At 37.9% G+C, this 23,956-nt stretch overlaps 1 protein-coding gene across 2 annotated transcripts in view; it reads right to left on the bottom strand.

Moving 5' to 3' along the window:
• Positions 1-23,956, bottom strand: part of furinb (furin (paired basic amino acid cleaving enzyme) b) — a 74,886-nt gene that overhangs the window by 41,624 nt on the left and 9,306 nt on the right. For both annotated transcript variants that reach the window (XM_058408350.1, XM_058408351.1), the window contains one exon: positions 20,769-21,039. In XM_058408350.1, the coding sequence (XP_058264333.1) occupies positions 20,769-20,945 (177 nt within the window). In that variant the 5' untranslated portion in view covers positions 20,946-21,039. The remainder of the gene's footprint in view (positions 1-20,768; positions 21,040-23,956) is intronic.

Raw genomic sequence — 23,956 nt, 5'->3', positions numbered from 1 at the left:
ATGTTACACTTATATGTAATTGCATCAATTAGACGGAGGGCAGATTGCATTTCCCCACTTGATTGTAGTTTAGGATAGGAAAAACAAAATAAAATATAATAATAAGAGCCAAGCATGACTTGAATGATGATCTTTTGTTCACATTAAGGACATAAAATGGAACAGAGAGGTTTTGCTATGTAGAGTTGTGTGATATAAAGATGTAATTGTCACTGCACAATATTACACTGCCACTATGTCCACTGACGTTTACTAATACAAGATAGCAGTAAAATATGCCAAAATATGCCTTTTTTTTCTCCCTAATAAAACTGGAGATAAGCCAAGTGCTATATTAACAGGAAATTATTTGTGTAGGTGGTATAAATTTTCTATTTTTAACTGACATGACCATGAAGCCCTTCCTCCAATCTCACATTCTCTCAGGACTTACAGGACGTCTCAGATGTGTGCCAAGGTAAATGGAGTATGTTTCGAGTTCATTAATATAAAAAGAAGTGTATCATTATACGTGTGACTAAAATTAGCCTAGTATAAAGTACATATTTATTAATGATACTGGGTGTCATGTAGATCATTTTCTTTAATGCTGGTACATGTGGATCACCTAAAAGTCCACCTTTCCATTAAGCATTTGCAATTGACACTGATGACAATCAGTTCACAACTGTACAAATGATATTATTACTGTCCAGAACAGTCCTTTAACCTAAAATGATAGAAATGCTTGTTGTTATTAAGCTATTGCTTCTGAATGATTAAATTGTTTTCTTTCTTTTTTTTGAATGGTCAATTCTAAGCTGGGAAAAATCGATATAAATCATGCCGAGTGTTACGTAAAGAATCTACAATATTTCCGATCTACAGTGTTTTGTCTACCCACATTCTCTATCAGACCATACAGCATGGTGCACATAAAATTCCTTGTTGCTCATTCTTTGAGTCAAGCATTCATTCTTTGTGCACATCTACAGTATTTCTGATTGTGGTTATTTATTTATATCTTTATTTATTTTTTATTCGCCCAAGGCAGGGACTCTTGGAGGTGAAAAAAGATAAAGCATGAAAACACTGCAGGTTTTCGCAACCCAACAGAGAGAAGTCCACACTGTTCCACTTCGGAACTCCGTATTGACAATAGAGGATTGTCTTTCTGCTGCCACTCTGTTTTCTCTAAATCTTATCCACATAAGACTCTGGAAACCTTTGAATTTCAGATTGAAGTGAAAAGACAAGCTCACTATGCAGCGTGTAAATCATACAATAGGGAAAGAAGAGATACTGAAAGCTTATAAAAGATTCACAAGTGTGTTTTACCCATAAGAAAATGGATCTGTTTCTCGCATCATGAAACTCGGATCCCAGGTGGATAACCGTCCTCTCAAACCTCTCCCTGCACAGTGCCAAACAGCTTTGCTGTATTTCCTTAGAGAAGACCGCTAATACGATCTGTTTTAGTTCACTAGGTCACTTATCCTTAGATAACTTATAGCACTGTATTCAAATAAGGAATACATGGTGGTGCAGGCAAGTTAAAGGCTTTACAAAATACTTGTGAGGTTCAGATTCTATTTTTAGCAGCAAACCTAAGCAGGTAGCAGATGGAATATTCATACTGTAGGAAGCTGCCACATTCTGGTTATAATTACGTATGACACAACAGTAATGTTTTATAATGGCAACATTACTGAAATGGCCAAGAATGTATTTCTTAATGCTGTTGCTGCTGAGTCCCAGGATTTTGAAAGTGCTGTGCAATAAGATATTTTCTACTCTCCTAATTGCTAACATGCAATGCAACCACAAGGAACCAGTCTATTGTTCATGTTACACGTCAGGTGTTCATGACACATTCCTTATAACAGCATTATAACAGCCTGCTGCCCATTAGCTTTGCCAGGTTGTTCTCAATGTGTTAACAAGATAGTGTCAAGTATAAACATATCTTAGTTCTCTGCAGCAGACTCTGCTCTGAGATCTTCATGAGAAATAATAACTTAAATATCTCTACGCTTGTCATCTGATTCAAAAAAAGTGTGGAGTAATTGGAAGGGCTGTTCAGTCTCCAAAGGGAAAACTGAGCCAAACTGACAAGTGCTTCTCAAGTCCAGTTCTGGGAACCTCAACCCAGTCTCCTAGAAAAACCATTCACATAAAACTATGCACACAGCACACAATGTATATCAATGCATCAAACTTTCACTGCTCCGCATGTTTAGCAATTCGCTAAGTGCTCTGAACACGGTCATGTCTGCTCTACACCATTTCGTTGGGATTAATATGTAATGAATACTCTTACCTTATTTTTAAACCTACAGAGCCCACTTGATGGGGATTTAGTATGACACGTAATTGAACTTAAAAGCCTCATAAAATAAGCCTAATTTCTCCTCTTCTCAGCACTAGTTAAAGAGAATCGAGCTTGCAATTCATGCGATAAAGATTTTTTTAAATGACTTGTTAGGCCATTTATTTATATTTGAATGCATTTTCTATGAGACTGGTTAGGAAACCCTTTTTAACACATCTGTATTAGCTCATTGCTTAATTATCGAGCCACTCGTTAGTCGAGTCAGGTGTGTTAGAGCATAGCTCATGTCCTACTGAGCTCTGTGTGTGTGTGTGTGTGTGTGTGTGTGTGTGTGTGTATATATCATGTGGGTGGTAGGAAAACGAGTGCTATTCAATTGAAGAGTAAAAGCTGCACCGTGTGCTAGATTTTAATGAAGTTAAATATATCAGATTCATACAATGTTTACCAAGCAATCTCATGACGCTTGTAGAACAGTTTTTTCTTTCTCTTCCTTGTAAGCCACAAACCTTTAATGAAACTGATTGATTAATTGGCTTCGGAATGGCTTGGTTGTAGCTGCTTTTTACTAATGAGAAGTCAGATAAGTAAGAAAGATATCACTGAAATACTAATTAGTTACCTTGAGGGGATATTCTAAGGTGTTCTTATAACAAGTGGTTCAGTCAAGCTAATGTTTCAAACGATTTTGCAATTACTTTCCACAGTGCAATCTAGTGCTGATTAACAGAATTTGTGTTGCTATGAGATGAACAACTTTGCCAAAGGTTCATGGAACACCGCTTACTTACTGTATAATATCTTTGTTTATACTGTATTAGGATTATTGTGATATTTATTTGACTGTTTTGTAGATTTTATAGATTGTCAACAGTTGTGAACAGTTGAGGTACTATATGCACGTAAGACAAACTTCATAAATGTGACTCCGCAGACAAATGTCTTGGAACCTGCAACAGTTCTGAGAAGTCAGGGACATAAAATTCTTCATGGAATTGGACTGTGTACATAGCTTTTTTTTAGCTATAGGCGAGTGGAGGTGAAATGGTCTGTTCTCCAATACTGATTCAGATCTTGGTTTGAAATCACGAGATTTAAAATGAACTTAGAGATTTGTTGTTCATTGTCGTAACAGCTTTCTTTTGCATATATCTTTCAATGCCATGCACGTATCTCTATGTTGTCCATGTTTGTCCCTGGGTTTTACTGCTTCAGTAGCTGCAGGGCTGCATGCAGAAGGCTAGAGGCTACGCTTGATAAATTGTATATACAGAAAAATGCTACACTATTACACAAAGTATTTATAAATCAGACACATAGCATATAATCTGCTGTGAACATAAATGCTCTGCTTTAAGTACAGTTCTATTACTTGGTTGACATCTGGTCATGAGGTCTATGTGGTCCTGGTTCTCCTTTACATTTAATTTTAGGCAGAAGGGGGAAAAAAAAAGTTCCCAAGACTGCAGAGTAGATATGTTCATGACAAACTGAGTCATGAAAAGTGCCGTTATGATTTGCCAATTGTGGCAACACAGATATTCATTTGTGGTTAGCAGAGGAGAATGTTTGCTGCACAAACACCACCAATTTCCATCTGCCCTGAGCTGCTCTGTTTCTGCACCAGCTGGTTCGGTATCTTTCTCTCTCCTGGCTCTCTTTTGTCCGTCTGCTGCAAATATTTTCATTATATTTTGGTATTACAAACTGATATAGCTCTGGGACATTTTGGGCAATAATCAGCCTGCATGATATCCTCAAACTCAACATTTTTTATTTCACCGTACGGCAGAGTTTTGGTTTTAGGGTTGAGCTTGAACGCATAAATCACAGCAAAAAGAAAACAATATACACAGAATTGACCAGAGGACACCAGAGTTTTGCAGGCCAAAGCATTATGCAATACTATTGTAAGATGGTCTCCAAGAAGACATCAGGCAACCAATTTCAAACCATTCAGTGTAATACATAACAGGCAGGTTCAAAAGCTTTAAGACACTGAGTCTGAGCAGTGAACAAGTTTGACTTGGAAATATAATCTACCATGGTACCTTATCCATCAATCCATACTGAATGTCTTTGTTTATTTCTCCATAGGTACACTATGCATAAATGTGGGGAAAAAAATCTCTTTGAACTGAGAAACATTGAACTTTTTCAAAATCTCCCTGTGAAGATGGAAGGAACATGAATCTGTGCAAATGAGCAGTAAAATCTGTCACTGACTAGCCTTAGTACAGCCCTTACATAACATAGCTATTTGATGTGGCAACTGAGAGAAATGCAGAAACACACACACACATGTACAGAGGACAAAACAGACTGTTTTACTATCAGTAGTTTGGATTTTATGAGCTACTTATTCACACTACTATCATTCAAAGTGTCGTTTTAATATCTATCTAATGAGTTTATTCGTCACCTGCAGCCAAAACACCACAGATAAGTAAATGAGAGTAACACTGACCAATACAAGACACTCATAAATATCCAGACAATCCCTGCTCATGGGACGTGGTCATTTGAGATGATCTTACTAATATTACAAAAGGGCAATGAAATTCATTGCAATAGAGTTATGGCTGCGTGTGCCAGTGTTTACTGAAAAACTGCAGGAACAAACACAGCGTGTGTCTTGCCTTCATTATAATAGATATAATGACTACAATATATGACCTTCCTGTCCCACCCCCCACCCATGAGATTCATTAGGCATATTAGGAGTCAAACAAAGTGTCTAGGAGCAGCTATTTTTAAAATAAGTACAGCACACGCTGATAAAAACAAAGGTGTTCAGTTTTCATATAATCTGCAACAATTAATTCTGACATGCTGGAATTCTTCCTTTTGCTGACCTACAAGCAGATCTGGGAGGAAAAAAAACAAAAAAGTTTAGCTTCAAGCCAAGTTCAGCAAAAGTTTAATCTTAAACTGACTATAAATTTATATTTAAAAACTTTTACATTGCCAGGGTCAAATTTGACAATGCCAGTGCTTCTTTAAGAAGCAATAACTGTTACACACTTACAAATCAATACGGTTAGCTCCAGGAAATAAGAAGATAAGACAAATAAACATATCACGGCTAGAAGACAAAAAGAAAACAATGAGAGAAGAAATGAAAGAAAGAGAAAATGAGAAATAAGGGAATGTCTGATGGAAGATTGCAAGCGTTCCTCAGACACAGCCTCTGTCCTCTCATAAGCACAACAGGGGAGTAATTACCCAACTGCCTCCTGCCAGCAACTTACAAACAAAGCCAAGTAAGTAGCCTATAATCAGAATTCTTCCCGCACATTGTTAACCCAGCATTTCCACTGCATGTCTGTGTGTGCGTGCCCAAATGTGCCCAAATGTCAAGCTCAGAATAAACAAGCAAGAATCAGAAACACTAAGGACACTATGCTCTCCAGACAGGGTGTGGTGGTATTACTGCAGTGTCTGCTGAAGAGAGGACACACTGACCTTAATCGCAAAGCTATGCACTAGAACCAATCTTTTCCAAAACCCCCTCCAGGATGAAGACACAGGAAGACACAATGTTCCCTGAACAACCTGGATTCTACTCATCCTACCAGTGATGACTTTGTAAAAGAAAAAGTGGTGTCAAAGTATTTTGTGCTAAAACCAAGCATCACCTCACACAGGCATACAAGTTGTGTAATAGAACTCATTTTGGATGCATAAATGAATTCTGATTGGTTATATAATGTAGCATCACAAACCTGAGGGTTGCCAACAACTGAATCGGTCCTGGAGAAACAGAGGATGGCAGAAAGTACATCTGTAATGCACCTGCAGGCTAACAAGAGTGAGAAAAAGAAAAACTGTGGGGCGGCATAAGGCATATCGATGCCGCATGTACAGTGCCGTGTGGTTAGTGACTTATGAGCATATGAGTAATTCTCTTTGGAGAAAGTGGAGGGGTTATGAACACCAAAGCTTTCATCTTTCAGTATGACACGTACAGTGCATCTAACTTTCTGCATTTTACATGGAATGAAGGAAGGAATATTGAGAAGGCAGGAAATAAAAATGAGATGGCAACCAAGGGTAGATGAATAACTTTCCTTAGTGTAATTTCACAATGACAATAAATTTAATAGAAGGAAATTATTATAAACAAATAGCAACCAGAGAGCGTCTCAGAATTAATTTGCGATGTCTAATGGGAGTCCACAGTAAGAAGCATAAGTGCTGGAATGCTGAAATAAAATCACATTCACGTTCCATATTCATGAGATTTGTATTCTAAGCTGTTGTGCTGGCCAGGTGAATTAAAGTATCAGGAACCAATTCTACATGAAGCCCACTTACAATGTCTGTGCAACCTCTTTTAAAATGTTTTTTTTTAAATTTATTTTTAATAACAAATTGTGTTTAAGACTAATATATGTAAATAACATATTGGTCTGACTGGCTGGCCTCTTATAAGTGTAAAAACAAATACAGACAAACTAAACAACGGCTTCTGATCAACATATAAATTGGCAGTTTACCTTCATTTAAAGGTTTTGATTAGATGTACTGTATATGTTGTTATTGTTCTTTCATCTGCTCCCTGTTCAGGTTCACTTGGGTTCATTTGGCACAGGTTTTATGCCGGATGCCCTTCCTGACGCCACCCTCCGATTTTATCTGGGTTTGGGACCGGCACTGAAAGTTAACCCTCAGTTACTGTGTTAGTTCCCTGCTCAAGCCAACCTGGGCTGCAGCATTGAGAGAGCGGGATCCTACTGCTGGACCACCAGGGAACAAATTGCCAATATGAATATTTTTTTTTTCATTTTTAACCACAATCACTGGCTTGCTAGCTAATGTAATTAAGTATAGCTAGTCACAAAATGGCACTGCAGCTAAGCTAAACTGAATGTGAGCTATGCACAAGTCAGCTAATGTTACCTAGTTAAATAGTAAAAAATAGGTAAATTTGTACATGGGTACCTTCAAATGATATACAGTTCATCTGAATTTTTTTTATAAATCTCACTTCAAGGCATGAACATATACTGCTAATATTAAAACTAGGTCAATACTACAAAAGTCAGGTTTTTTTTTTTTCATTTCCAGAATCAATAAGCAGTTGCAAAGGAAAATAAATATTGCAGTGTAGCATAGCAGGTGGGGGCGTGGTTGAGCGTGGGTCTACACTGACAGGAAGGTAGTTGGGGGCGAGCTAAAAATTATGTAATATCTCTGGATTTCTCTCTCCTTGAGGAGAGAGCTGTCTCTGTGTGTGTGTGTTTGTGTGTGTAGTCATGAGCAAATCAATGCCAAAGCCATGAAGAAAAGGAAAGCAGCAATGAAATGTTTTGCACCCCATTGGAAACCCAATGGTCAGCAGCTCAAATCAAATCTAGAAAATTAGAAAAACAGCTAAGTATAAAAATATATATATTGAGCTACCAACAAAATCCTAAAACAATAACATTGTAAAACATTAAATCAGGCCATTGGGAGTACTAATTTCACCTTTGGATGACCTCTGTGGTGTGGCTGAAGCCTGCATGATACAGGACTTTTCACTTTCACACAGGTCTTTTGTCCCTATTCATCATTTATGAACCAATAGAAAAAATGGAAAGTATATAACCATTGTGATATATGCAACTTTATTGAGTGCATGATATAACAGCTCTCAAAGATGCAATTCCTTTCTTTACTTATCAGCTGAAGGCATATCGAACATGTAAACAAATTATCCTTAGCAAGCAATTATTAAGATAAGATTTAGACAAGTTTCAAATGAGCATTACAAAATCAATAAGAAAATAACTAAGAAATTATTAGTGGAGCAACCAAAGAACAAATAAACTAAAATTCATCAGTTCCCTATTTATTAAGTACAGCTATTCTATACACACTCACTGACCTTTTTATCAGGCAAACAAGTCACAGTTGCAGTATTGAGGCTGTACAATTTGTGACTAGCCTCTGTTCCTATCCACAACTCTTCCTCTACCCTATAGTGAAAAAAAAACTGAGCAGATATTATATGGGTTATAAGAAACTGACATGTTTTGATGATAGAAAAGTATCATGTGTAGTAGGGCTGCATGTTTTTTAAACACTCTGGACACAAGGAGTTCCCTATCTATGGGGTCACTTGATTTCCAAATATATATCTGTCCATCTACCTCAGCTAGTTCTTTGACAACTTTAAGTGACCTCCCAAAACAGAATATGGATTTTCAAGTGTGAAGAAATCAAAGTATTTGCTGAATGTGTGGTTGAATTTTGATAAACTGCAAAAAACGTACCCAGGTGCAAAAGAGTACCCAGATATTTCTTTGGAGTACTGAAGCAATGATGGTTTTTACTGTACTCTGTGTAAAGTTGGATTCAACACTACTTGCCTGCATTAAAGTAAGAAATATCATACAACAGGTCATCATGGGACAGAATAAGAGGAATCACATACTTGAGGTTGTGCTGATATCAGAAAATAATCCACTTCAAGGTGGTAACAGTCATTTCGGTTTGTGTTGGGGCTTATTTTCTTATAGCAAAATGTCTGACTAAATGCTGTGTCAAGACATGCAAGCTCACGCTTCTTACTAGACTGGTAATTTAGAACAAAACATTTGATGATCATTTTCAAATGTTACAATAGTCCCAAATATTGTAGAGTGGTCAAGCCTTGGGGTCACAGAAATTCCTTAGTGCTCAATATGAGACACAATGGCATTGTTATTCCATCATATATGTATGTATATGCATCACTTATCATATAACCCTTAATTTAACCAGAGGACTACAGCTAGCATTTGGCTGACTATACTTGACCCAGTAGTAACAGTGAGATGATTAAAATTCCCAGCAGTGCTGCTGCACCTGTTCCACTTGTATTAGTGCCACATACCAATAACATGTCATTAGCAGGTCAGGATCACTGCTGTGCTGAGAATGATTCGTCATGCAGACATATCAGCAGTGGTCCTATAGCACTGCCATTCCATGTGTTGGCAGGGTAGCTGGGGGAAGAAAACTTGGGCTCAAGTCATTAGGTGTAGCTAATAAACTGATAATGTAGTCTAGAGCTCTAAGGTGGGGGCCATCAGATGTAATTCTCAACATTAAATCATCACACTTCACCTTTCACAGCCGAATTCATAAGCCCTCATCAGCAGCATCAACAGAACCATGTGACTTTAGATTTTTCCTTAATCTTTTATCCTGATATAAAGAATGTCAAGCATGCCTTTCATTTCAAAATGCACCATTCCTACCAGAGTTAAGCTTAAGTATGGTCCATTCTGAATTCCTTTAGATTGTGTGATCATGATCATCATCACACTCTCATATGCTACATTTACACAGGAGCATTGACAGCAATTACCCTGATGCCTTTAAGGATTTCACTCTGCGGCTGATAGTTTGTTTAGCGCGTTTCAGCAGCAGCTGTTTTGGTCCCGAGATGAAAACTTTCATACTAATGTGTTTATTACACAGGTGCTCTACCCTAGTGTCTAACAGTTGACAATCCAACATCCAACCTACCATTAAGTGTCAAGTACTAGCCTGCATTTAAAACCTGCCACATGTTGCTGGTCTATCTGGAAAGATTTTTTCTGGAAAATGTCACCACTGAAGGTGTTTAAAAACACCAGCAAGTGCTTTGAATAAACATTTCCTATTAACATTAAATGTGAACTTTGATATCTTTAGATGTGAACTTTGTTTCTGTCCAGTTACTACATCTTGCTGTGAAAAGCTCACTCTACCAGTGTGTAAAAGTTGGAAACCAGTGCACAGAATACAAAACATTTATATGGAAGTACAGAAAGGCAATGACACAGTAACTTTCAAGATTCTGAAGTATGCCCAGATAAGCGTACAAAAGACATCAGACATTCCACTGTCTGTGGGTGGAACATCTGAGGCTGACACCTAAAAGCAACATGTATTATTTATATGTTATGGACACTGGCTTTTCTCTAGCTAGCTATACATCAACATACTGGGTGTTTTATTTTTAAACCTGATGTAGGTCTAGCTTCTCTGACCTTGGGCATCTACACTGCCTTTACTTACATCTGCTTGCTTATCACATCCAACTTTGCTCATTTTGCCGACTCATATTCATAGCCGGTTTGCTATGATTTGCATTTCTCTCTCAACTTGGATAATCTCGTATCAACTCCAGACACTGACCTCTTTCTTCCAACAGAAAGCATTTAGGTTAGTTGCAGAGGGACTCATTCTTTATTGCTTACATGCACTCAATGGTAAAGGGATTAGTTTTTTTTTTGTAAAGAATATGAGTTTTTTTCCCCCCACAATTCATCTCAGTTTTCAGAGGCTAGCTAGAGATGCACAGGGGAATGCTGTGTGCTGGAAGAAGGACCTCAAGATGCAAGCTGAGAAAAACTGATGGTTGCTGGTGTGAGAACACTCCACAAATAACAATCTTGGAGCAGCCAGAAGTGATGGTGAAAGGTAAAATGGGGCATACAACTGCTGACCTGAGCTGCGTGGTACAAAGCTATCTGAAATGCAGGAGAGCCATATTCATATTCTGTGAAGCCAAAAGCAGTGTAACAACATCAAGAGGGGGGAGACTACTTCAGATGAGGGCTTATTAGTGAAAAAAACACACAAAAGCATAAGCCCTTGTTATTCTTGTTCATTTCAGTAGCTTAATTACCTGGACTGAAACAGATAAACAGCTCCGCAATCGTATCAAGTACTGTGCCTAATACAATTAGCCAAAAATAAAACAGACACGACTTTCTCCATAGCAACCTCTTGCCAATGAGGCTCTGGAGCGCACTAGGTTCCAAGATGCAAATAATCATGGGAGATTTTGTGCACAGACGCGGTGGGGGAGTGAGAGGTGCCAATTGTGTCACTCATTCTGTTATGCACATACTCACTCACACACACAGATATAGGGACAACACAAGAGATGTGTCTCATGAGAACAAGCTAAACATCCAGCACAGAAACAAAGGAAGCTGCTTTCCAGACAGCCTCTGGGGAGCTAAAGTCTGTTCCAAAGCACACTTCCTTGATGAATAGCTCCAGATGGGTAAATATGGAGGACAGAAGAGGACTGAAAACTTTAATTTAGACTACAAACAAACCTACTGGCAATGTGTTGTGTGATTTGTGCTGTTCATTAAATACATAACAAATGTGTACAAAACATGTACAATAGCTGTTTTTAACATTTAAAAATAAAAAGCTGTTTAAGATACTGTAAACCAGCCATAGAGCTGAAATTCTGAATGATAAAAAAAACTAACTCTAAACAACAAAAATAAAACTTTATGAAACTCCTGAAACATACACTATATTGCCAAAAGTATTCGCTCACCCATCCAAATAATCAGAATCAGGTGTTCCAATCACTTCCATGGCCACAGGTGTATAAAATCAAGCACCTAGGCATGCAGACTGTTTTTACAAACATTTGTGAAAGAATGGGTCGCTCTCAGGAGCTCAGTGAATTCCAGCGTGGAACTGTGATAGGATGCCGCCTGTGCAACAAATCCAGTCGTGAAATTTCCTCGCTCCTAAATATTCCACAGTCAACTGTCAGCTGTATTATAAGAACGTGGAAGTGTTTGGGAACGACAGCAACTCAGCCACGAAGTGGTAGGCCACGTAAACTGACGGAGCGGGGTCAGCGGATGCTGAGGCGCATAGTGCGAAGAGGTCGCCAACTTTCTGCAGAGTCAATCGCTACAGACCTCCAAACTTCATGTGGCCTTCAGATTAGCTCAAGAACAGTGCGCAGAGAGCTTCATGGAATGGGTTTCCATGGCCGAGCAGCTGCATCCAAGCCATACCTCACCAAGTGCAATGCAAAGCGTCGGATGCAGTGGTGTAAAGCACGCCGCCACTGGACTCTAGAGCAGTGGAGACGCGTTCTCTGGAGTGACGAATCGCGCTTCTCCATCTGGCAATCTGATGGACGAGTCTGGGTTTGGCGGTTGCCAGGAGAACGGTACTTGTCTGACTGCATTGTGCCAAGTGTAAAGTTTGGTGGAGGGGGGATAATGGTGTGGGGTTGTTTTTCAGGAGTTGGGCTTGGCCCCTTAGTTCCAGTGAAAGGAACTCTGAATGCTTCAGCATACCAAGACATTTTGGACAATTCCATGCTCCCAACTTTGTGGGAACAGTTTGGAGCTGGCCCCTTCCTCTTCCAACATGACTGTGCACCAGTGCACAAAGCAAGGTCCATAAAACATGGATGAGTGAGTTTGGTGTGGAGGAACTTGACTGGCCTGCACGGAGTCCTAACCTCAACCCCATAGAACACCTTTGGGATGAATTAGAGTGGAGACTGTGAGCCAGGCCTTCTCGTCCAACGTCAGTGTCTGACCACACAAATGCACTTCTAGAAGAATGGTCAAAAATTCCCATTAACACACTCCTAAACCTTGTGGGAAAGCCTTCCCAGAACAGCTGAAGCTGTTATAGCTGCAAAGGGCAGGCCAACTCCACATTACACCCTATGGGTTAGGAATGGGACATTAAAAATGGGTCATTAAAATTCATGTGCATGTAAAAGCAGATGTCCCAAAACTTTTGCCAATATAGTGTAAATACAGTCACTATGAAAGAAGATGCACTGTTTACATACACCCCAATAAATTCCTCTACCTATGCCCAAAAAGTTTGGGTGGTTTCATGTCTTTTTGTGTGTGGGTGTTTTTCAGTCTCACACTAACCTCTGAAAAAGCAGCTTCCACTTTATCTCAAATCAGGAGAGGCTACAGCACCATAATGTAAATTTGTGTTTTGACTGAAAGACTAATGCATAATGATTCCAGCTTGCAGCAAAATGATTCTGGATTGCATAGGTGTGATGCCAAAAGTGAAGTCAATGCAACAATCACCTACCTGTCATTACGAGGGAATAGGACACATTCAAGAAGCATAATGAAACAATAACAATTATACTGCAATAGCAAGTCATGAAGCAATAAGAAGAGCAACCTTTCATAGATTACATGAAGATAAATATAAATTAAAAAAAAAAAAGAGAAGTCAATAAGAACTCTAAGACTGTACCCTCAAAATGCAATGGATTTAGAAAGCACTAGGCATATGTCCAACAGAAAACACTCGTTCACTCTGTTCATGACATTAAATATTCACTCTATGACTATGACTCACTGCTCCATTTTTGGACCACTATAAGAGAAACGTGCCATCCAGAAACATAACATTTAAAGCCTTTTGCTTCCCAGTCATTTCTCCACCTGTTGACACCCAACATGCGACCGTTAGCTCAGTGCAATCAGTCAGGGACTAATGATACTGTAATTATGGCCCTGAATAAACACTTTTATCTTCTCTGGGAACCCATGTTGCTTGATGGAGAAAGACAAGGGCTTTTAGCGACCACTAACTCATCTGCTTATATGACCTTACCTTTGTTTCACTGCAAAACAAGCAAACAAACAAAAAACAACAACAAAACCCCCCCCCAAAAACCCAATAACCAAAAACACATTAGATATTTTTAAAAATGTGTTTCTGCGTTGCCTCTAATTTATTCACACCAACTCCTCATTAAAGTCCCTTGATGTTTATCTGGCAAGATGAAGACCATCAGCCCTCCAGGGTGAGTAAACCTTACAGTGGCTACATACTCAAAAAAGACCATGAGGATGCCTGATTGATGTTGCTTAGTAACAAGAGTGCAGGACCTGATTGTCCTTGCAATTTAATGGGAATGGGCAGACCTCTAGGCAAAGATGCAGAGCATAGACATGACCCTATGTTACAGCATCTCACTGTACATTTGCTATGCATCACTTATAGTGGGTTCAGAATCATTCAGATTCAACTTTAGTTTTTGCACACTTTATTCTGTTTTATGACTTCCTTCCCATTAAACTACACACAGTAACAATGTATTTAATGTACCATCCCGTAGAGATACTATTAGCCATTTGATGAGCAATACCTCGTTTTGCCAGACATAGTGCTTGAAGTTCAAAGAATTTAATTTTTTGTCTCATCAGACCATAGAACTTCTCCCACATGCTCTCAGAGTCCTTTAAGTGCCTCCTGTATTCCTTTTACACATGAGTGGAGTTCGTCTAGTGATTCTGTCGTAAAGGCCTGATTGATGGATTATTTCTGATATGTTGTCCTTCCAGCAGGTTCTCCTACCTCTGCAGAGGTCTTTGCAATATCAGTTAAATTGGCCATTGGGTTTTGGTCACTTCCATTACCCAATATCTAGGCCCTTCTAGCCCGGGTGTTGAGTTAGTCTGGATGGGCAGCTCTAGAAAGAGATTTGTCAGTTCAACCCTTCTTCCATTTTATCACTTCCAATAATGGTGCTCACTGTGCTCCTGAGAATATTCAAAGTTGTACAAATGATTTTATAGCCTTGCTCAGATCAATGTCCTCAGCCAATCTGATCACAGAGGTCGACAGACAGTTCCTTGTATTTCATAGCATGGTGTTTCATCGGAAACACTGTGACTTGAAGCACTTTATAAATGTGCCTTTATAAATCATGGTCAATCAATTGTAATTTGCTGCAGGTAGACTATAGTCAAGATATCTTATAATAATCAAAGCAAGCTGGATGTCCCTGTGTTTGGAATGCCTTTAGCCAAGAGTCCACCTAAATGAGAGAAATTATTGTTTGATTCTTTATAAATTTGCCAAAACATTTCTGAAAACAATTTCAGTTTGTCATTATGAGTTATTGTGTGTACATTAATTACAAAAAGTCAGAAATTATATTCCCAATCAATAACACAACAAAATATGCAAAAACCCAAGGGCTCTGAATAAGTTCCAAATCCACCGTATTACTGCTTCATTCATAAAATAGAAATATGAATATTACTCTCTGGAAGATATGTAGATATACAGCAATTACTTATTTTCCAAACCAACATTCTAACATGGTTGACAACCCATAACAATTCCACAAAATTCTGCGACTAGGCAAACACCAGAATGAAATTCACTTAGACCATTTCTTGCTGTTACAGACTCAAAAGTAAAAAACAAACAAACAAACAAAAAACCAGTATAGCTTGATGCGTCAATGATGATACGTTGTAAACATCCCGATAAGACAGCTAGTTCAGAAAGCCTCTTTAACTTGTGGCCATTAGCTCAGCTCGCAAGGTTACTTTGATCCGCTGGTACATCTCTGGACATGAGGTTTAAGGAAAAGTTCAGACAGAGAGATATCTAAAGAAAATGATGGCCTCCTACATGCAATCACCAAGATCCTTCAAGCTGTTGGTACAAACTTCAAAAAGTCAGCCATTTAATTTCAACAAATCTGTACTGTGCATGGTACAAAAACAGGTTATTGATAATAGACCTGCAGTATATGCCAATTACATGCATTCAAAAGATATTAGGGATTGCATTTAAATTGTATTTTACTCGTATGAGCTAATAGTTCAAAAAGAACCCTGAAACATGTACTTCCATTAAGATACCCCGAAGTCAACTTTTTCCTAATTATCCTTATGGTGACAGTAATGAGGCCCTAAGGCTGTTACTGGTAGATTAGCTCTAGATGACAACATGAACAGGAAATATGATGCTTATTCATCAACACATGCACACAGGCACAAAGGGATTATAAATTCTGCTCCTGCAGTTGAAGATTTTAAAGATCGGTGTGCTTTTCTCAATCAAAACAAAAGTTATATTTTGTTTTTTTTAGTTTTGCATCATCAATTAAAGAACTTTTAATGGCTGATTGGTTGTGTGCTTCTCTGCTTGCGTAATGGACATCCAATAAGCTCCAAACACTTCTTAAGGGTCCATCACAGATTAATGAATGTATAATAGATTAATTAGAACATTCCTGACTTACACATACGTTCACAGCATGTTTTTTGACTGGTATAACAACTGACCTCTGCAAGGTTATGGGTGTGGCATTTAGAATGTACAGCTGTAACACAGGTCATTCTAGTTTCAGTGAAACTGTACAGTTCACAGTGATGATATGGCTAGGACTGCATAAAAATCCAAACATGCGCATGATGTTATGTGGAAAATCTGGAATTTAACCATTGTTGAGTAATTTAGCACAAAAACAAAGCACTAAGGATTCCTGTAGTTTCCACATTAGAATACTGTATATTATATTATATGGCCACATGTTTGTGGACACCTGTCCATCATACCCATATGTGGTTCTGCCCTAAAAATGTTACCACATCTCTGCGTACTGTAGCTTTATCATTTCTCATCACAGGAACTAAAAGGCCCAAAAGGAATTAGGTCATGTATTGTGTATAGACACAGTGCCTATGGTATAAACAATCTTACTGTGAAACCAGTCCTCAAATGAACCATGGCTAATTTAATTTCTTCCATTATTTTAAGATCCTACATTCTAACAGAAAAATCTTTGCTTCAGTTGTTTATTTTGTTCCCTGTGGTATTTAGGACTGTTACTCACCGATTCGGTCATTGTTTATTCCTGCAGTTTCTTGTGTCATCTGTTTCTCTCAGTGTGTACCTTGATATTTTATTTCAAGAGTTTTACTGTGCAATGTGATCTGGTTTGTTTCATGTGAAGTGAAATGCAAATAACAGATTTAATACAATATAACTGTAAAATGGCAGCAGTGCTTGTTATAAAAAATATACTGATACTGTCCATTACAGTAAGTATGCTTTAAAAATTAATTGCAGTAATAACCTGGCTACTCCACTGCCAGTAAATAATTATACATTTACAAGGTGTTTTTCCCTTAATCAGGGGTATTCAATCTTACCTTCAGTGAAACCGTGCAGCTCCGATAGGAAAAATAGAAAAGATTTGTTTGAATAAAAGTTCTTTAAAGTGAAATCAGGTATAAAGTCACACTGACCCGTTTTGTAGATAAACCTTTGCTCTAAATCCCAATACACCATTTTATTGCTTCTTTATTTAATTACCCATGCTAATCCACGTTTACTACATATCTGCTTTGGTACAACTCAGCAGTAGTAGAATCCATAAATTGCCCAACCTGTAATCTGTATTATTCTCTGGTCTCACCACTATAAATTTCACCAGCATTAGGCACACAAGAGGAAAATCATTTCTAATTAAATGAGAAACTAATTAAATGAGAAACTCCATCACCACCCACAACATACCTGTAGGCTAAATACTGCACACATACTTTTAATGTTTTTTTTTTTTTAAATTAATTTTATTTGACATTAAAAAAATATATAAAATCTGAGAACTATGTTTACTTGAACTGCAAAAGGCAGGTACAAAATAAACCAAAATGGCTGGAAAACATGAGGGCTGAAAACTGAGTACAAAACACAGATATCTTGCACCAGCATTATGATCTCCTAAATCATTTTTGGTATCCTGTAGCCACATTAAACTAAACTGTGCATGTCCTACTACAGTGTGTGTACAAAAGAGTGAAAACTGCCTCTCCAGGCTTCCATAGACCATTTTCTTTAGCCAATCACTGTCTCATTGATCACAATTTAGTGTCTCAAAATGTTTTGCCCTTTCTAAGCAAAAGGGAAGCAACTGGGTTTGTCAGAGAATTCAATCAAACTCTCAGATGCATCTGAAGAACCGAATTAGCACCTTTGGATTCATCAGGATTATCCAAGATTAGAAGAGGTGTGTCAGATTTACTAATCGACGTACAAAAAAAAATGACACCCAGGACTAATCTGAAGAGGTTTTGGTCAGCTGTTCAGTTATCATTACCTTTTATTGAAGAGAACTTTTGTCGCTATATATTACTTTTCAAACGAGTTAGAATTGTGCAATTCTTCATGGTTAAATGTACTGAGGTATTAATATTATTCCTTTTCCCCTCTCAAGCCACCTAAGGTAATGAAACATATTTAAAATGTTCCATAGTAAAAGGCCTTACTCGTGCTTTATTCTGGTCTTATACTATTTTTTTTGCTCCCTTTAGCAAGAGTTAAGGAGATATCCTTGGATTTTGGAGATGAAAGCTCTACTCAGTTCTATTTTTCGTTTTGCTATGCTTCATCTTCTTTTATTCAGTCTATCATGCACTTATCCTGCATATCTGATAAAAATACTCTCTTTTTGGAAACCCATCATTTAATGTTGCCATCTCAGAACATTTTTTTTTATTCCATCACTTCCAGCACTAATGAATTTCCTGTGAAATGTTGCTAGATAGTTGGCTTCAGTGAAATGCTGCAGAGACAGCACCATAGATTAGGATGTTACATGGCTGTGTTTTTTAAGGTCATTGTAAGGAAAGGAATTTACATCACTTTGAGGGAAACAAACAGAAAGTGGAATGAGAAAAAGAAAGAAAACACTACCATATGTAGTCAGAAGCTCTTCTCTGAGCTTACAAGCTGTTCCAATTGATGAGATTAATTTCCCAATGTGGCATTCCACCAGATTTCACACACATTGGTCTGTTTTGCGACTGGCAGGTAATTATTCACTGCATATCAACGAGGATGCAGAAGCAGCATAACCCTTAGATTTATTCATTAAAGATAAAGAAAATACAATAGAGACATAAGTTCACATTGTCATGCAAGCTTATACATGCACCTACATGTGCGCGTGCGTACACACACACACACACACACATCAAAGATTCATCCCACACAATGCTAACAAAACCTTCTGACAGGGAGTGTGCAAAGGTGTCTGTAATTTAAAGGCAGTCTGTGTGTGAATATACACACACACAAGTTGTGTCCATATTTCCTTTGTGCCAGCTTTATGAGGTTCTTTTTACAGTTTTAGCTGATGTACTCTAGCATATAACAGTATATAGATTTTACTGGCCTATTTTGTTTTTTAATCCTTTTTCTATCACAACATATTTGCTCATTATGTATTAGAGGTGAATACTTGGGTGCACTCTCTGGATTACTACAGCTGGAATGCTCTTAGGTATTCAAGGTTTGGGCATTCATTTATTCCTTTACTGCCCACTCAATTCCATTGTAAGAGCTTCCACAAGGCCATTAGCCTGCTATTGCATTCTACGTGTGTGTGTGTGTGTGTGTGTGTGTGGTTTACCTGTAGCAGCATTCATTTTTGCCAGCAGACCAATCACAAAACCAGAGCTGAATGTTAATGCAAAAACTAATTCCTTCTGGGCCAATATACTATTTGTTATAAGGTTCTGGGTTGTACATATTAGGAATGCCTGTTTATGTCGATTGTAAATGAGGCACATCATTTGTTCAGCTCAGTTTGGATTCATAAAAAAGCCAAGAAAGAAAAGGAGGATGAAAGCAAGAAAAAAAAGAGCAAAGAAACAGCTATTAATAAACTGGCAGACAGTTTGGAAAGCTCCCAGATGGCAGCAGTGAGAGTTGCTCTGGTGAAGTGTGATGGGTTTGGTATTGATACAGTAAGAGGTGTTTCTGGCTGTGCCAGGTCTCTCTGCCCCTGTCCTCAAACATACCGGCTATTCACAGTTCTGCACAGGAGGTCACTCAGATAAAGAATATTCATACATGTCAGCTATGACTCTTGTTTCTCCAGTACACTGCAGCTAATGCCAGAATAACAGGCACAAAAGAACAACAGTATTCATTAGATCATGTGAACAGGGGTAAACTGAAATTCATTTTCTCAGGTGTGTTAGTTTACTGCTTGTAAATATTAAAATCCATGCTGTATTTCTACAATGCTAAGAATTGTACAGTACTGAATCTGTGCAGAATGAAAGAAATGTACTTTGTTTAAATAAAAATCGTATTAAGATGATTAATGGCACAGATACACTATAAACCCAAATGAATCTGGACACCCGACAGTCAACTGTCCAGAGGTCCAAAGGTGTTCATCAATGGGGCTGTCTCAATGAACCTCCAGGACCAGTGTTATACAAAGACAAATGTAGACAACAGTAAGCTTCTAATTTTGTGAAAACAGTTTTAGGAGGGCCAACATATGAATGTTGCCCTGCACCATAAAGCTATGCAGTTTTGGCAAAACTAATATTCTTTGAAAATCATTCATTCTTTTCTCATGGCATAGGCTTCACATATAATACAAATTAAATCATGATTTAAAAATGTCATCTAGTTAAGGTGACACCTCAATGGCATATAGCCTATACATAGATTTGTTTTTCACTGTTGCTTTTCAAGGTTACTTGGTAAATACAGTCTGCAAGAAAACAAAATTTTACTCCATCTTATACAGAATAGGTTGCGGCAGAATTAAACACGTTGCATTAACAATGCTAATGAATGCTAAAATATAAATATCTTTCTTGCAACCAGATCTTTCCTCACAGGGGAAATTGAATTGAATATCAAGAACCACAAAATCTTTTGGTCTCTTCTTTAACTTTTGTTGTTCAGCTTATCACACAAGCTTTTAGTTTTGTAAAGAAACTGCAAAGTTATCACAATGTGAGCTACATCTGGCTAATTAAAACACATTCTAATTGCTGTGTCTTTATTGTTTTTTTTTTTAAGTGGTCAAATGGCTTTTAGTTTGGTAATATACATCACTGTTCCCACTCACATTGCCGTGGTTGATGAAGTTGTGCTTGTGGGCTATGCGCTGGGCCTCCTCCTTTCCCCCATGTATGTGAACGGCCCAGGAATTGGTGTACACGCCTCGGCTGGATACAGACCATACCATCAAGCTCAGGAGCAGCAGGCTGGTTCTGAGCTGCAGCAGGAGCCAGCGGACCTCCATGAACGTCACCGCAGCAGGTCTGAGTGCTCAATGTGCGTTTCTGTGAGAATCTGTCACTCTGGATTACATCGGCTAAATGGAAATTTCCGAAGACCTAGAATAGACAAAACAGAGGGCTTAGAACTGAGCCTTATACAGATGGTCAAATAGAGCTATTTCAACAGAACAACCCAAATGATATCTACAACCACAAAACAACTGTGAAGGGAAATATTTTGTCATAAGAATGTGCCTGAGCATGCTTGTGTGTGGCCTTGCATCATTATCTAAACAGCTGTATTTGTCTCTCTGTGCTGCATACAATACCACTGCAACTACATCAAGAAAAACAACTCAGTCTATACCAGAGTATATTGAGTGATAAAAAGCTTAAACCATGCACACAAAGACCAAGGTTTGTTTGCTAACTGGGAGAAAACATCTTTTACAGATGTTTCTATTTCTTTAAGGTTATCCATCATTTCCAAGAAAAGGAAATGACTCAAAGTGAGATCCTATACAATAAAATTAGAATGTGCTTGCTTGGCTGTTTCTAAGAATGTATAAAGCAGAAGAAAAATGCAGTATATGTGTGAACGTTACCTTTTTAAACAGTAACCTAGTGCTGTGGTGAAAATATCAGTGAAAGCATTTTGGCTAGTAGCTGTGCTGTTGAACCACAAATGCTCTATCCAAAATAATAAAAAAAAAAAAGATTAGTTGGATGGATCAGTTGGATTGGTTATTTTGTTTTGTTATGAAAATACAGTATTCAATTCACTGTGTTAAAATGATTCACATCATGTTATAAATAAAAAAAGACATCTACGTAGGATAAAACTAAACCTAGAGCCCAAAATATGAACAATAAAATGAACATTTTTTATTTTCTGCTCATGCTCTCTTGTTCTTGCTCCAGGGAAGCTCTCTGCAGGATCATGACACAGATGAGATGTTGTTAGATTCAAGCAGGTCTATAGAGACTAGGTGGGTTATGCTGAATATGGAACAAGCTCATCGTTTCCCCCAGAGCCCACTGCAAAGTTGTACATCTCTCTACAAGAGAAAAAAACCCCAAACAATAGAGGCTGAATAAAAAAGCTGCCCTAGGGCCCTATTTCTGCAACAACTTAGATAAAGAGAAACTATTGCCTAGTCATTTTCATTCATAATGCTAAATTACATATATACGTCCTTTGAACCCAGTTATACGAGACTTTGATTAGAAATTATTGTCAAAATCAACAAATAATGCACATTAAAGTATTGTCGTCATTGTAACCCATTGTGTATTTATTTCAGAAATGTGGGCAAAGTTAGAATTAACATAAATAGTACAGCAGTGTGTGAGAGAAGGGGGAAAAAAAAGAACTTGGATTTCAAACAAACAAATCGTCACATCTGCAGTCTGTATTGCTGTGCTCATTAAGTTCAGGTAGCGTGCAGTGAGCTGAAAGAGAAAAGTAAGCTACCTGCCCATCAGTGAAACTCTCAGAGGAGGGATCGTAGAAAGAAGGAGAATGTGTGAGAAAGACAACAGAGAATGATGAATGACTGTTAAATTAGCAGTGAGACAGCATTTCTTGATACTAAAGCAAATGCACAAGAAACTGGAAATTAATCAGATCACGAAATAGATAGTAAGTTCATTGTGCATTTTTTTTTCTCCCAGCGTCCTTTCTCTCTCGCTCTCTCATTATTTACACAATCAATTCCCTGATTGCAAACTTACTACTAGTATATTCAGAATATTCTCTCACCCAATCTATTTCAGGAGCAGTTAAAGTAAAATATTTTAGCACAACATGGTGCATTGTAACCATTGTGCAAGGCACTCTGTCTCAGTCGGTCTAAAGCTAGCTCCATACATAAAAGAAAGACGTTTCGGTTAATGAGACTTACGCTTGCAATTTCTTCATAGACTTATAGCAATTATTTGTTAATAAACCACTTTCTAATCATGCTGAAAAGGATAGCCAGTGCTGTCTACATTAAAGTATTTTGGCTTTTTTGGCTTTCACATGGAAACTGCATTTAACAGTCAGCTGCAGAGAACAGAACAAACTGGAAAAATCAATCTGCTCATCTACTCAGTGCAGCTCCAGCTCCGTGTTTGGAACACTGTGTGCAGAAGGTAATCATGTGTACTGATGGCAGTAATTGTTACTGAACTGACAGAACAGAAATGCTTTAAATCTTCTATTTGCAAAAGGTTAACTCATAACTGAGCATTAGAAGACATGTTGAGTTTAGTTCATTGCATTTCAAATAAATACCTATTGACTGTGTTTGTGGCGCCAAACAGTCTCTTATTAAATGCAAGTTAATCAGTATATCAGATCTCCAGCTCTGTATTAGAAAATTAGGCGATTATATGAAAGAGGGACTTAAGCGAGGTTTAAGTTACATAACATATTGCTCTGTTAACAAAATCTGTACAGTGAGGGATGCGTCAGTCATTGATCAAGTCATCTCTGCCATACCCCCTACCTTTCTGACAACTATGGTAGCTGACTGGTACCAATTATGATTAAACAGTGAGGCATTTTGCACTGACAAAATGACATGCAGCAATTTTGTGCTCAGTATTTGTTTAAGTGCTCTGATGATATACATTGTGATATACAATTTTTTTGATGCATAAAAGATCTGCAATGGTGTATAATTTGGATGCCAGCACTAAAATGGAGTTTACGTATAACTGTAGCATCAGTATAACACTGTATAACATGGAGCATAATTATTTGTATGACTAGTTGGCATGTTACTGGTGTTGTGAAGCCTATGGGTGTGTTTCTGAATATTACTGACTATTATGTTTTGTCTAGAAAGGCTAAAAGGTCCTACAGAGCACCATCATAATCTAATCGAACGCTTCACTAATGCAATTTCCTAAGAATCTATGTTCGCAAACCTACTGACTGGTTAATTTCAGTGTGAGAGGGCATTTTAGAAGTTCACTGCTTGTCTCATGACCATTTATGTGAAAGCTCGTTTAATTTCTCACACTGGTTCGGAATGATGATTTCGGG

Source organism: Hemibagrus wyckioides, linkage group LG14 (genome assembly GCF_019097595.1).
Source record: "Hemibagrus wyckioides isolate EC202008001 linkage group LG14, SWU_Hwy_1.0, whole genome shotgun sequence".
In the NCBI taxonomy this organism is placed as follows: Eukaryota; Metazoa; Chordata; class Actinopteri; order Siluriformes; family Bagridae; genus Hemibagrus; species Hemibagrus wyckioides.
The sequence above is the reverse complement of the archived record's forward strand: the minus strand, read 5'-3'. Positions and strand labels throughout refer to the sequence as shown.